The sequence below is a fragment of the Trichechus manatus genome, unplaced genomic scaffold (genome assembly GCF_000243295.1).
Source record: "Trichechus manatus latirostris isolate Lorelei unplaced genomic scaffold, TriManLat1.0 scaffold00083, whole genome shotgun sequence".
Classification (NCBI taxonomy): Eukaryota; Metazoa; Chordata; class Mammalia; order Sirenia; family Trichechidae; genus Trichechus; species Trichechus manatus.
The window spans coordinates 7,692,483-7,704,625 of NW_004444019.1; the positions used below are offsets into that span (position 1 = coordinate 7,692,483).

At 36.1% G+C, this 12,143-nt stretch overlaps 1 protein-coding gene across 2 annotated transcripts in view; it reads left to right on the forward strand.

Annotated features, from left to right (window-relative positions):
* Nucleotides 1-12,143, forward strand: part of ADGRB3 (adhesion G protein-coupled receptor B3) — a 795,950-nt gene that overhangs the window by 763,847 nt on the left and 19,960 nt on the right. For both annotated transcript variants that reach the window (XM_004381354.1, XM_004381355.1), the window contains 3 exons: nt 371-466; nt 2,240-2,279; nt 6,868-7,511. In XM_004381354.1, the coding sequence (XP_004381411.1) occupies nt 371-466; nt 2,240-2,279; nt 6,868-7,511 (780 nt within the window). The remainder of the gene's footprint in view (nt 1-370; nt 467-2,239; nt 2,280-6,867; nt 7,512-12,143) is intronic.

The following is a 12,143-nucleotide window of genomic DNA, read 5'->3' on the forward strand; positions in this document are numbered from 1 at the left end:
TTAAGAAGTAAACAAAATGGGCATTCAATCATAAAAGCAATATGATAATCCCTTTCACATAATTGATTGCCAATATAGACAGTGTCTAGTTATTATCAAAAGGAGCCCTGGTTGCACAGTGCTTAAAGCGCTCAGCTGCTAACCAAAACGTAGCAGTTCGAACCTATCAGCCACTCGGCAGGAGAAAGATGTGGCAGTCCTCTTCCTTAGAGATTACAGCCTTGGTAATCCTATGGGGCAGTTCTACTCTGTCCTATAGGATTGCTATGAGTCAGAATTGACTCTGTGGCAACGGGTTAGGTTTTGGTTTTTGGTTAGTCATTATCAAGGGAGAAGAGAATTAATGTTTGTCTTTCCTCTTCCCCTACAGGTTCAGGATGCATTTAGATGCCGATTGAGAAATTGTCAGGATCCAATCAATGCTGATTCTTCAAGTTCTTTTCCTAATGGGCATGCTCAAATCATGGTGAGCTTTTATTTTTCATTTGGTTGTTAATTAAGTTATGACTTCTCACGGGAATAAATAAATATCTTAATAGTAAAATAGTACCAAAGTCCCATTTTGAGTAATTTTGGCTTTAGTTCATCAAAAGACTTAGGAATCTGATACCAGATAAATATTCTGTCTGGGTTGCTTAGAGTCCAGAATCTGTTATTGGTCCCCTGGGATATTAAGTGTAGGGGTCCTATGTAACACAGCAGAGTATTTTCATCCTTGCACAGAGTTAGGGATAAAAATTTGTCTATAGGACCATATTTTTTACAGTTCAGAAAACTATGAATCTGAACTTGTAGTCTTAAAACAGTGGTTTTCAGCCTTAGCTGCAGGCTAGAATCATCAGAAGAGCCAATTAAATCAGAATCTCTGGGGCTGGAATCCAGGCATTAGTGTTTCCAGTGTGCAGCCTGAGATGAGAACTTGCCCTAAAGCATAAGGGGTAGTCACGTTTCCAGTGAAAGGTCAGTTATTGCGCATGAGCTGACTACCACTATAGCTAAGGGGTACTTTAGGCCTAACCACTTTGGTATATTTTAGAAATTACATGAGGTTTAAGTTACATGTCATTAAATTAGGGCTTGGATTGCAGAGTCTTTTTTTTTTTTAACAAGATATTACTATTAATTTTTTTGGACTAGGAAACATAAAAATAGACTAAATGATACACTAGTAACTAAGACTTGAGAAGGAAAATCAATTTCTTGCTAAAAAAATAGATAAATACTGAAATCTCTGATTTAAAATAATCATAGAAAAAGGCATACAATTAAACAACCTTCATTAAGATGGGGTAATTTAAATACTTTTTAAAATGAAATTATTTGTTTAAAGTAAGATATGGGGAGAATACGAGGATACAAATAAACTTCAGCTGTTTCTAAGGTGTTTCATTATTAGTATTATTTGACTGATTAGTATTCGTTTTATTTAACCAGACTAGTATTATTTAACTGATTCAGATACTCCCTAGTTTTTAATTCCTAAACTTGAAAGCCTTTTGTCACAAGTGAGTGAAAATATATGATTAGAAAGGTCTAGTTTGACTATGTCATCAGGAGGGACCAGTCCCTGGAGAAGAACATCATGCCTGGTAAAGTAGAGGGTCAGCAAAAAAGAGGAAGACCCTCAACTAGACGGATTGACACAGTGGCTGCAACAATGGGCTCAAACATAGCAACAATTGTGAGAACGGCGCAGGACCGGGCAGTGTTTCATTCTGTTGTACATAGGGTCACTATGAGTCAGAACTGGCTCGATGGCACCTAACAACAACAAGTTTGACTATTAAGGGTTTGACAAAGCTGTGTTGTATGATAGTACATGACAAACAATATATTCAAATTAAATGTTTCAAATAATACAAGTTACATAAAGATATTTATTTAAGTACACGCATAATACTGCCGACTCCAATCTTTTTATTATGGCTTAGGGAATAGCCTTAAAATTCCATATTTTTATGCATAGTGGTCAGTCTCCTGACTAAAGATGACATTGGGCATATTGCCTTATTAAAATTGTATGCTATGTTTCCATCCATTGATGTTTTTTTCAACATTTTGCATCTAGGAGATAGTCTTGAAAAAAATCTGGTAATTCCTTGAGAAAATTCCTTTGCACAAAGCAATAAACTAGTACTGCCTAGTCAGATATCTGTGAACTTCAGATAATCTGGTTAGTAAAGTCACTTGGGATTTTCATTAAATTTGATAGTTCTATATCTTATTATTTCTGTTACAGACAGACTTTGAAAAGGATGTAGACATTGCTTGTCGATCAGGTAAGAATATTTGGATTAAGAAAATATAATCATTAGGGTTATTAAATCACTTCTATAGATTTTGGTTTTTTAAAAAACTCCTGTGATTTACACATCATATATTTATGTGGAAGGATAAATAGGATCAGTTATAAGCAATGTAAAAATAGAAATGTGTGTGTGTGTATGTGTGTGTGTGAAGAGAGGGAAATTGAGAGAAAGAAGATGAGAGCAAGAGAGAAAACAAGACTCAGAATGATTAAATGGGAAAAGACTTGCATTCCACAGATGACTGACTGTGGGGCAAAAGGCCAGTCAATTTAGCCACTCTATGGCTCAGTTTTATCATCTACAGACTATGTTGTAAGGATGAAATGTGTGTGCTTGTGTGTGTGTGTGTTATTGTTGTTGTTATACTGTGAAAGGGGAATAGGAGAGACCATGCCCCTCACCCTGCCTTTGAGTGCTAGTGTCCCTCATGGTTGTCCATCAGCCTACGGCTAAACCCTCGCCAGAGCAAATGGCTCAGGAATTTTAAAGGAGACTACATGTTTCATTTTTTGGTTAGTTCCAATTGTTGGAAAATTGCTGTTTTATGTTAGGGTGAAGTGCACCTCATTTTACCTTTTACTCATTGGTGCTTCCTTTTAGAACGAGAGAGGATATCTACTTCATATTTAAGAAAACAGTTCTCCAGATATTTGAAAGCAAATATCACATAACCCAACCAAATGTTTTTTCTCCAGACAAAACAAATCATGTTTTACCATTCATTCCTATCCTCCCAGGCATAGTACCCCACAGATAATATCCAAATTTGTCAATAATTTTAAATTATAATGTCCAGATGTGTACACATTTATCCAGTATTTATCTGGTTAGTAAAAGTCCAGCATTCATCACAGTTGGCTCTTATATTTATGCTGTTTACATTTGCATCTGATTTCATGGCAGCTATTATGGACTAGCTGTCATTGACCTTGTGGTCAACTAATTAAAACTTTTTGTAGGAGCTGTCAAGACTTTCCCAGTCAGAGATTATATGAAGATTCATCTTTTGTTTTTTCTTTGAAGAAAAACCTGGACTTTGCCTTTACCTCTATTTGCTATTATCTTACTTGTTCAAGCTTAATATTCCATCTCTTTGAGATCTTTCGGCCATTGATATTTGGTAAGAGTGCCTTCTAAGTTTCATTCAAATAGTCCACAAAGGAGTTGAATGATATGATGCCTAGTACAGAACCCTGCTATGTTTAAGAAGGCACCCCCAACCCCACCCCATGCAGACTCCCTTTAAGGGTAGTTTTCAGAGTCAACTCATAGCTGTTAAACATCTATGGAGAGTCCCAGATCACAATTTTTGTCACAATCACAAGGATACAAGAGACTAATCTCATATTTTTGTTCCTAAATTCAATCACAATGCTTTATGTAGAGTATGATCATAGCAGGGCAATAGAATGACTGTCATGATTTGGCACCCCATGATGGATCTGTTAGGGGAGTTAGGAGTCACCCTTTCCTATTTAATATCTAACAAAATATTGCCAAGGCACAACCTCACCAATGTTTGGTTTCCAGAATCTATCATTTCCCTCTCTGGAAAACTGATAAAATATTTTCCCTTGCTTCATCTATTTTCCAAAATTTCTCAAAGATCACTGGTCATCATTCTAGGTTCCACAGTCAATCCACGGATAGCATGAGATATGTCTAGGCCAGAGGTTTGAATGTACTTAAAATGATTAGATATTCATGTAATTGCTATTCTCTCGCCTGCAATTTAGTTTGCTTTCAGCCCTCTTTGGAATACTCTTTGCAGTTCTCCTTGGTAAAGAAGCAAAACAGGAGCAAACAGTTTTGTCTTTTCTTTTAACAGCCATTAACATTAAGCCAGTGGTTGTCAAAGCATGGTCCCCAGACCAGCAGCATCACCTGGGAACTTGTTAGAAAAGCAAATTTTCAGGTCCTGCCCCAAACTGGATGAGACAGAAACTGTGGGGTGGGGCGAGGCATAGTAATCAGTCTTTTTACAAGCCCTCTAGATTATTCTAATGCATGCTAAAGCTTGAGAACTATTGCATTAAACAATCCTCCCCAACCTATGGTCTCAGCCCTTCAGTATCCATCTTGTTCTGAGTGCAGCCCTTCTTTTGTTAAATTACAATTTTGCCCGCCTCATTTTATTTTGGGATTTATGTTCTGAAGACAGGCTAGTACCATTATATTATTTCTTCTTCTTATTTTCTATTTGTGCCCTTTTTAGCTGAGCTCATCAGGAGCTTGCCTCTGAGTTTTTCTAAAGAATGCTATCCATGTTGAAGTATATTCAATTTGAAAGTCTTAATTCATAGACTCTGAATCTTTCTTTACATTGAATTGGAACTCACTTTTCCAAAGGGTGGAGTGCACTCTGTTTATGCTCAATATTCAGATGCCTTTTGTTTTGTTTTTGTTTGCTTTTTGACTTGCACACTTGATTAATTTCTCTCCAAAGCCCCATTGCTTCATCATCATGTTTGTGTGTGTAGGTGGTATGAATTTGTTCATGGTGTACGTTCAAAACTTTGATATACATTTTAAGCAAATTTATGAGGCAGGCATATCTCTCAAGTTAAGATAATTCATAAGAAGAATTATCTTTCCCTAAATACTTAAGATACACAACTTTTCCATAAAGATGGATGTATCATTTGGTAAAAATTTGTTAATTAGAACCTCAAATCATATTACATTTTTACAAAGCTAAATTAATTTTGTACAAACTATGAAACCAATACTCAGTACCAATACTTCCTTTATAGTTTACACTATATTAATAAAAGTGTAAAATTACATGTTCTTAATTAAATATGATAGACTCCCATAACTAGCCTTCAAATTTTACTGCTTTGAATTTGGAATTAATTTTTACATACAGATAAGAATTATAAGTATTCTTCCCTGAATTTGAGGATTTTTTAAAAGTATTTCCTTTAGAATATCATTAAATTCATTAAATTAAAATGCTATGTCTCTTAATGGTTTTATGTATAATTAAATTGCTTTTGGCAACCACAATTTATGACAATCTATTATTTTAGAGGTTTTAAAATAACATTTATTAAACTGAATTTTCCACTTTTTTATATAATAGATAAATGTAAACATCACAACCAAATAGTGGATTGTTGAAAAATATGTAGACGTAGATTTGACATGATTTTTAGTGTCTAAAATAAAAAGACCTAATACAATAACTAGATACCATATCTCTAATGATAAAAGATACTAGATGAATGGTGTGTATTTTGAAACAATTTAAAAGACTTCTTTGTAATAGGGAAAGATATTCATAATCTTCTACTTTCCAATCTCTGTCTTAATGCATAAAAATTATGATACTACTTGAAAATTGGATAATGATAGGTAAAATTCAATATATCTGAAACTTTTTATGAGACAATAAATGAACCATTTTATAGTTCTCTATGCAAATTAAATTTTAAATGAGGATTGCCCTGCTTGCAGATGGTGTATCATGAGGCACACATGTTGAGCCAAGTTCCACATAGTGCTATTCTGTGTGCTTTAATACCAGAGTTACCAAGACTATTTCTTTTTTATTTTTGGATACTTCAAAACACATTTGTTTACAGCTAAGCATGATCTGAGTCACTCTGCCTGTATTCACTATAAAATATGACTTTCTTTTTATGTAGAGGCAATAAAACAAAACTAAACTAAAATATATTTTAATAAAGAATTGTGAACTCTTTTGTTGACAGTTTGTTTTTGTTTGTGTTTTCATTTTGTTCTCTCTCATGCTGAGTTATTATGCACTTTTAATACATATTTTTTTCTAAATCATTATTTGGCCGGCTGAAATTGGAATGGAGGTTTCAGAGCCTCACACAATTTTTTTTTTTTCCTGCTTAAACCCAGTTGGTGATTTTAATACTCCCTCAGTGGCATTTGAGCATATGGATGGGTTTTGTTAAAAAATTCCTTTTTTTTTTTTATACGTCGAACTGAAGATGATAAATACTTTTCAGCCCTGTATCTACCTTGACCATATGGACTTCAGTAGATAAAGGCTCATTAATTTTCAACATGCATAATTTTTGGAGGGATTTCTGATAAAGTAGGATGAAGTTCTTATGGAGTACTTCTTTCAAGAAGTATTTTAATGAATAGAACTTCTAGAATACTTTAGGGGAAAAAGAAAAACTCAATTCCCGTGAATATATCTGTATTATAAAATCCTTTTAATTAGATTGATGTAGATATCTTCTCTCACAATGCTCCTTCCTCCTGGAAAGTTATACATAGTTGTTTAAGGACAGGACACTAAGATTTCTGACAGGCTGTCAGTCAACTTTCAGGTACGTTTTAGCTGTTGAATACCTGAGATCTGTGAAAGTATTTAAGAATCAATCAAGAGTGATTGCATGATCCGGCTCTAGTTTTAGGCAATGTACAACCAAATAGGTAATTTTTTTTAATATTAATTTTTTTAAATTTTATTCAGGAAAATTTTAGTAGGAAGAGAGACAACAGAATATAATAATGAAAAACAAATCAGAATGCATTAGCTTTCCTTTATAAACTTTTATATTCTAATTCACAGTTCTTCATAAGGATATGGGTCCTTGCCGAGCAGCGACAATAACAGGAACACTCTCTAGGATTTCTCTAAATGATGATGAAGAAGAAAAGGGGACAAACTCAGAGGGGCTAAGCTATTCAACATTGCCTGGAAATGTCATCTCGAAGGTCATCATTCAACAACCAACAGGTCTGCATATGCCCATGAGTATGAATGAGCTGAGCAATCAATGCTTGAAAAAAGAGAACAGTGAGTTGCGGAGAACTGTGTACTTATGCACCGATGACAATTTAAGAGGGGCTGATATGGACATAGTCCACCCTCAAGAAAGAATGATGGAAAGTGACTATATTGTGATGCCAAGAAGTTCTGTAAATACCCAGCCATCAATGAAAGAAGAAAGTAAAATGAATATTGGCATGGAAACCTTGCCGCATGAAAGGCTATTGCACTACAAAGTGAATCCTGAGTTCAACATGAATCCCCCTGTAATAGACCAGTTCAATATGAACTTAGATCAACATCTTGCACCCCAGGAACATATGCAGAATTTGCCCTTTGAGCCTCGCACAGCTGTGAAGAACTTCATGGCCTCTGAGTTGGATGATAATGCAGGACTATCAAGAAGTGAAACTGGATCAACGATATCAATGAGTTCTTTAGAGGTAAGCAAGAGAAGAATAAACCTTTCCTTGATCATTGAAAATATATAATGATTGATTCATGTTACAGTGGTGTTGGGGGAGAACACTCACATTAGCTTTTGTAGATATATATCATAACAGAATTTTGGGCTTGTTGGAATTAGATTCATTAGTCAATGGAATTTATTTCCTTGCTGTGAATCTTCTAGTGCCTTGTCCTGCTTAATTTGCAGTGACAAAAACAATGAAGTATTCCCTTTGAGAAATTATTCATTATTCTACAAGATGTCGATATGAAGAGAAGCCTCTGCATACACTCGCTATGTATTCCTGAGTAGCCTATACCATTGTGCATTTTCTTACTCTTAAATCATCATGAAGAGTTTCTTCCTTCTATTAGTGATAAGCCTGCATTCTTGTAAGTTGTCTTGAACCTCTTGGCTGCCAATTGATCCACTCAGAATGATTTTCTGTGTTTATCGCATCCACCTGATTATTCGAATTCTCACAGTGTTCCTGTAAAAACAAAAAACAAGAAAACCCACCACCAACAAATACAATTCTTTTGGATTTGTTTGACTGCCATATTGCAGCTAATTCAATCATTCATCAATAATTTTGTGTATGTCTACTATTATGCCAGGCCTTCTGCTAGGTGCTAGGGATACAAAAGTAAGCAAGACGGACATGAATCCTGCCCCTCTGAGACTAAACTCTATGGGAGGGATAGACAATTAACAATTAAACAAATAAACAGTCTAAAACAGTGTACTGTGATGGTTAATAAGCATGGGAGGCAAGGGAGGGACTTCTTTAGGTAAGGTGGTCTGGGAAGTACTAAGAAGTAAAAGTTGAGAAGGAACATGGCCTGCGAGGAGCTGGGGGGTGAGAGGATGTTTCAGGCAAAGGAAACTAAAGTGCAGAAGTCCTGCAAGTGCAGTGGCCCTGAGGTTGGGAAGAGCTTGTCATCTGCTCATAAGATCATTTTAAGGAGAGTTCCTTAAAATTAAGTTGAAATAGGAATAAGAGGCCAGATTATGCAGGATTTGTAGAAATGAAAAGAAATGAAGAAAACAAAGATTTGAAGTAAAAGATTGTCACAATCATTTATCTAGCCATCCATCCATCCATCTGTCCATCCATCCATCCCTATGTACATTACGTACACTTTGGTGGTTCAAAAGAGAAAAGATTAGGGGCCAGTGGTAGTGGGAGAGGGGTAGTACAGAAGGACCATTAGGAGGCTCCTGAAGTAATCCAGACAAGGGATGAGAATGTCTTTGACTATAGAAGTGAAAGTGAAGATGGAGAAGAGTGGAAGGATCAAGATGTATTTTGGAGGGAACAAATAGCACTTGCTCATGGATTTGATGTGTAGGAAGGTAGAGGGAGATGTGAAGGGTGACTTCTAAGTCTCTGGCTTGACCAACTAGATATCCAACACTTCCTGTGATGGGAAAGATACGAGGAAGAGAAGGGTGGTTGGAACATAAAGATGGTATTTAAAACCACAGGAATGAGATAGGTTATCGAGGAGAGAGTACGAGAAAGAAGAAAACATAGGAACTCAACATTAGAAGTCAGGGAGACAAAAGAAAGTCACCAAGACACATTATAATCAAACTTGCCAAAACCAAAGATAAAGAGAGAATTTTAAGAGCGGCTAAGGATAAACAAAAAGTCATCTCGAAAGGAGAGTCAGTAAGAGTGAGCTCGGACTGCTCAGCAGAAACCATGCAGGCAAGAAGGCAATGGGATGACATATTTATATAAAGCCTTGAAGGAAAATAATTGCCAGCCAAGAATTATATATCCAGCAAAATTGTCTCTCAAATATGATGGTGAAATTAGGGCATTTCCAGAAGTCAGGGAGATGAGAAAGAGCCAGCGAAGAAGACTTGAGGAGGAATTAAAGCAAAGTGAAAGGAAGTGAGGCATCAGGAAAAAAAAAAAAAGAAAGACAGCTGAGAGATGATAAGTGTTAACAGGGAAGTGATTAACTTCCAAAAACTTCTGAGAGGCCAATAAGATGAGGACAGAAAGTTGACCCTGGAATTTGACCAGAGGGAGATCACCTGAGACCTTGAAAAGAATAATTTTAATGGGGTGTTGAGAACAAAGTACAGTTGGAGTGAGTTCTAAACAGGAAATTAGGAAAAGGAAATAGCATTGAAAGAAATATCACCTACTTTGACCAAAAGGATTATTAGTATCAAGTTATTTGGATAAATGGAAATATATATAGACAGAGTGATTTATATCTTCACAAAATATTTCAACATCACCCTGACTTATTTTAAATTTACAGATATTTCTGTAGCTATCAACTTGTTAGAAAAATTGTTATGACTTGATCATTTTGCTTAGTTGATCCTCATTTCTAAACATATAGCCATTATTTCTAATGACTTTTATACCCCGAAATAGCATTTGAGAGAGCTAAGACGAACATTTGAATAAACATGTAAGTCTGTCATGGTTTCAACAGGCTTTGATGCTTTCAAAGACTGTCTAGTATACTGCATGAGGCCCAAGGGTGAAAACATACAAAAACTGAATGGAATCAAACATTCTGGTTCATCTCTTACACCAACAATTCCTCAATGACAGAATTTCTTTAAGATAAACTAGATTTTGCAATAGGAGAGTCACATAATGGAGGCATGGCTTCGAACCTGTTCCTTCTTGTTGGAACCCCTGCTGATAATTTGCATTTCTAACAAATCCCCAGGCGGTGCTAATACTGCTGGTTAGGGACCAATTCTGAGAACCACTGCTAGAGCAGTGGTTCTCAAAATTTGTTATACACAAGAATCACCTGGGGATCTTGTTAAACTGTAGATCCTGATTCAGTAATCTGGGGTGGAAATGCAAATTCTCAGCAGAGGGTCGAACCGGAAGCCCTGCATGGAGGTGGAGAAGTGTGGAGCTCTTTGATACTGTATTATTGCTCATAAACTATCCCATATTGCAATGTTTAAGTTATTCACTCAGTACAAATAATTGTACATCGCCATCTGACTTCTTTCAAATGAGTATCATATTGATACTTTCTGTCTTTTAACATACAATTGACAAGTTAATCTGTTTGAACCTGCTTTATTTATGCTTAAAAAGCATCTAAGTTCCACTGATGTCAGCCTTTGACTGACTGGGTCATTTAATGTTATTCTTGTTGCATTCTAGTAAAAATCAGCAAAATGTCACAGGTATGTCAGCTGTAAAATATTACCACTTGTACCACTGAGCCGATAGCAAGATACAGTGGAGAAAATCCTGGGTTTGGAGTCAGAAGACCTGTGTTGAATCCCAGTTTATTTGCTGGTGAAGTGAACGTTATTTTAACTCTACTGGCCCTGACTTTTCCTCTTTCATAAAATGGGGGTAATAAATAATACTTTTCCTAACCATCCCAAACAGTGGCTAGCATGTTCAAATATGAAAGCGCTTTAAAAACTATAAAAAATTCACACACGTGATCAGTTTTGTGGGGACCTGAACAACATTACACATGTTTTTACCTCCCTTGGGCTCTGAAAATCTGCCACATTTTTCTTTCAGTCTCCAATTTTTTTTAAGTCTTTCCTCTTTTATTTCCCAGCCCCCCATCTTTGGGCTCCTGTGATTAAAATCTGTTTGCTTCATTTGTTTGTTCTTTAGTCTAATCCTTCAAACCTGCCATTTCTGCTACACTTTTACATTAGAATTTTAATGAAATTAAATAGAAGAGAGAGTGGTCTGTTTGCAGTTCTTTTCCATATTTCACATCAACAAAGGTAACATCTGCTATCAGAAGCAGAATCTACCACTGGCATTCTCCTGGCTTCCCATCTTTTACTCTTACTCCAAAAATATGCAACTTTTGGTGACACATATCTGTCAGTATTTCTACTTCTTAAGCAACAACATAGCATTGAATTCAGAAGTGAACAGAAATGAACAGGGCAACGGATGGCTGTTATGGCCTTTGACAATAGAGAACCAACCCTTTAGCGCCTGCCGCAGGAGGACCTCTTACTCTTCTATCTAGCTGAATCTTTTCCATAAGAGTTTGCTATTTACTTTTCAAATGGAACTCAAAGCTCATGATTAATGTTCTATAATAATTGCTTAACACCAAATGTCTGCATGTTTGAATTTTGCTGTATTAAGAAAGAATTTTGCTTAATGTATACTTACAGAAATGTCCTGCTGAGTCACAGTGCCAAGAACGCGAGGCATCCAAAAGCTGAGTGGAAACACTGACATTTAGTCTAGCATATTGCAGCAAAGTGTGGTACAGTCATTGCAGCCTGATTTTTATACAGCACAACTAGATAACAATAATGGCGGGGAGATGGGAAGTAGGACACGGTTATTTTAAATGCCTTCCCGCACACCTTTCCTTCTGGGATGTCTCCAGGGCTACACTAGGGCAATGTTGGAGACAAGGAGCAAGGCAAGATTAATGTGCTGGGCTTCCATTTAATAAAGCAATCTCCTTTTCAGCTCTCTCCTTGATTGTACTTGAAGGCTGGATTCTCAATCTTAAACAGCTCCATCAAACTGAAATTACTTCAGAGCTTTTTACTTAAAAAAAAAAACCATAACCTTTCTTTTGATATATCACTTGCTGTCTACCGAAGCATGCTTTGGGGAGTCAGTTAATTACAG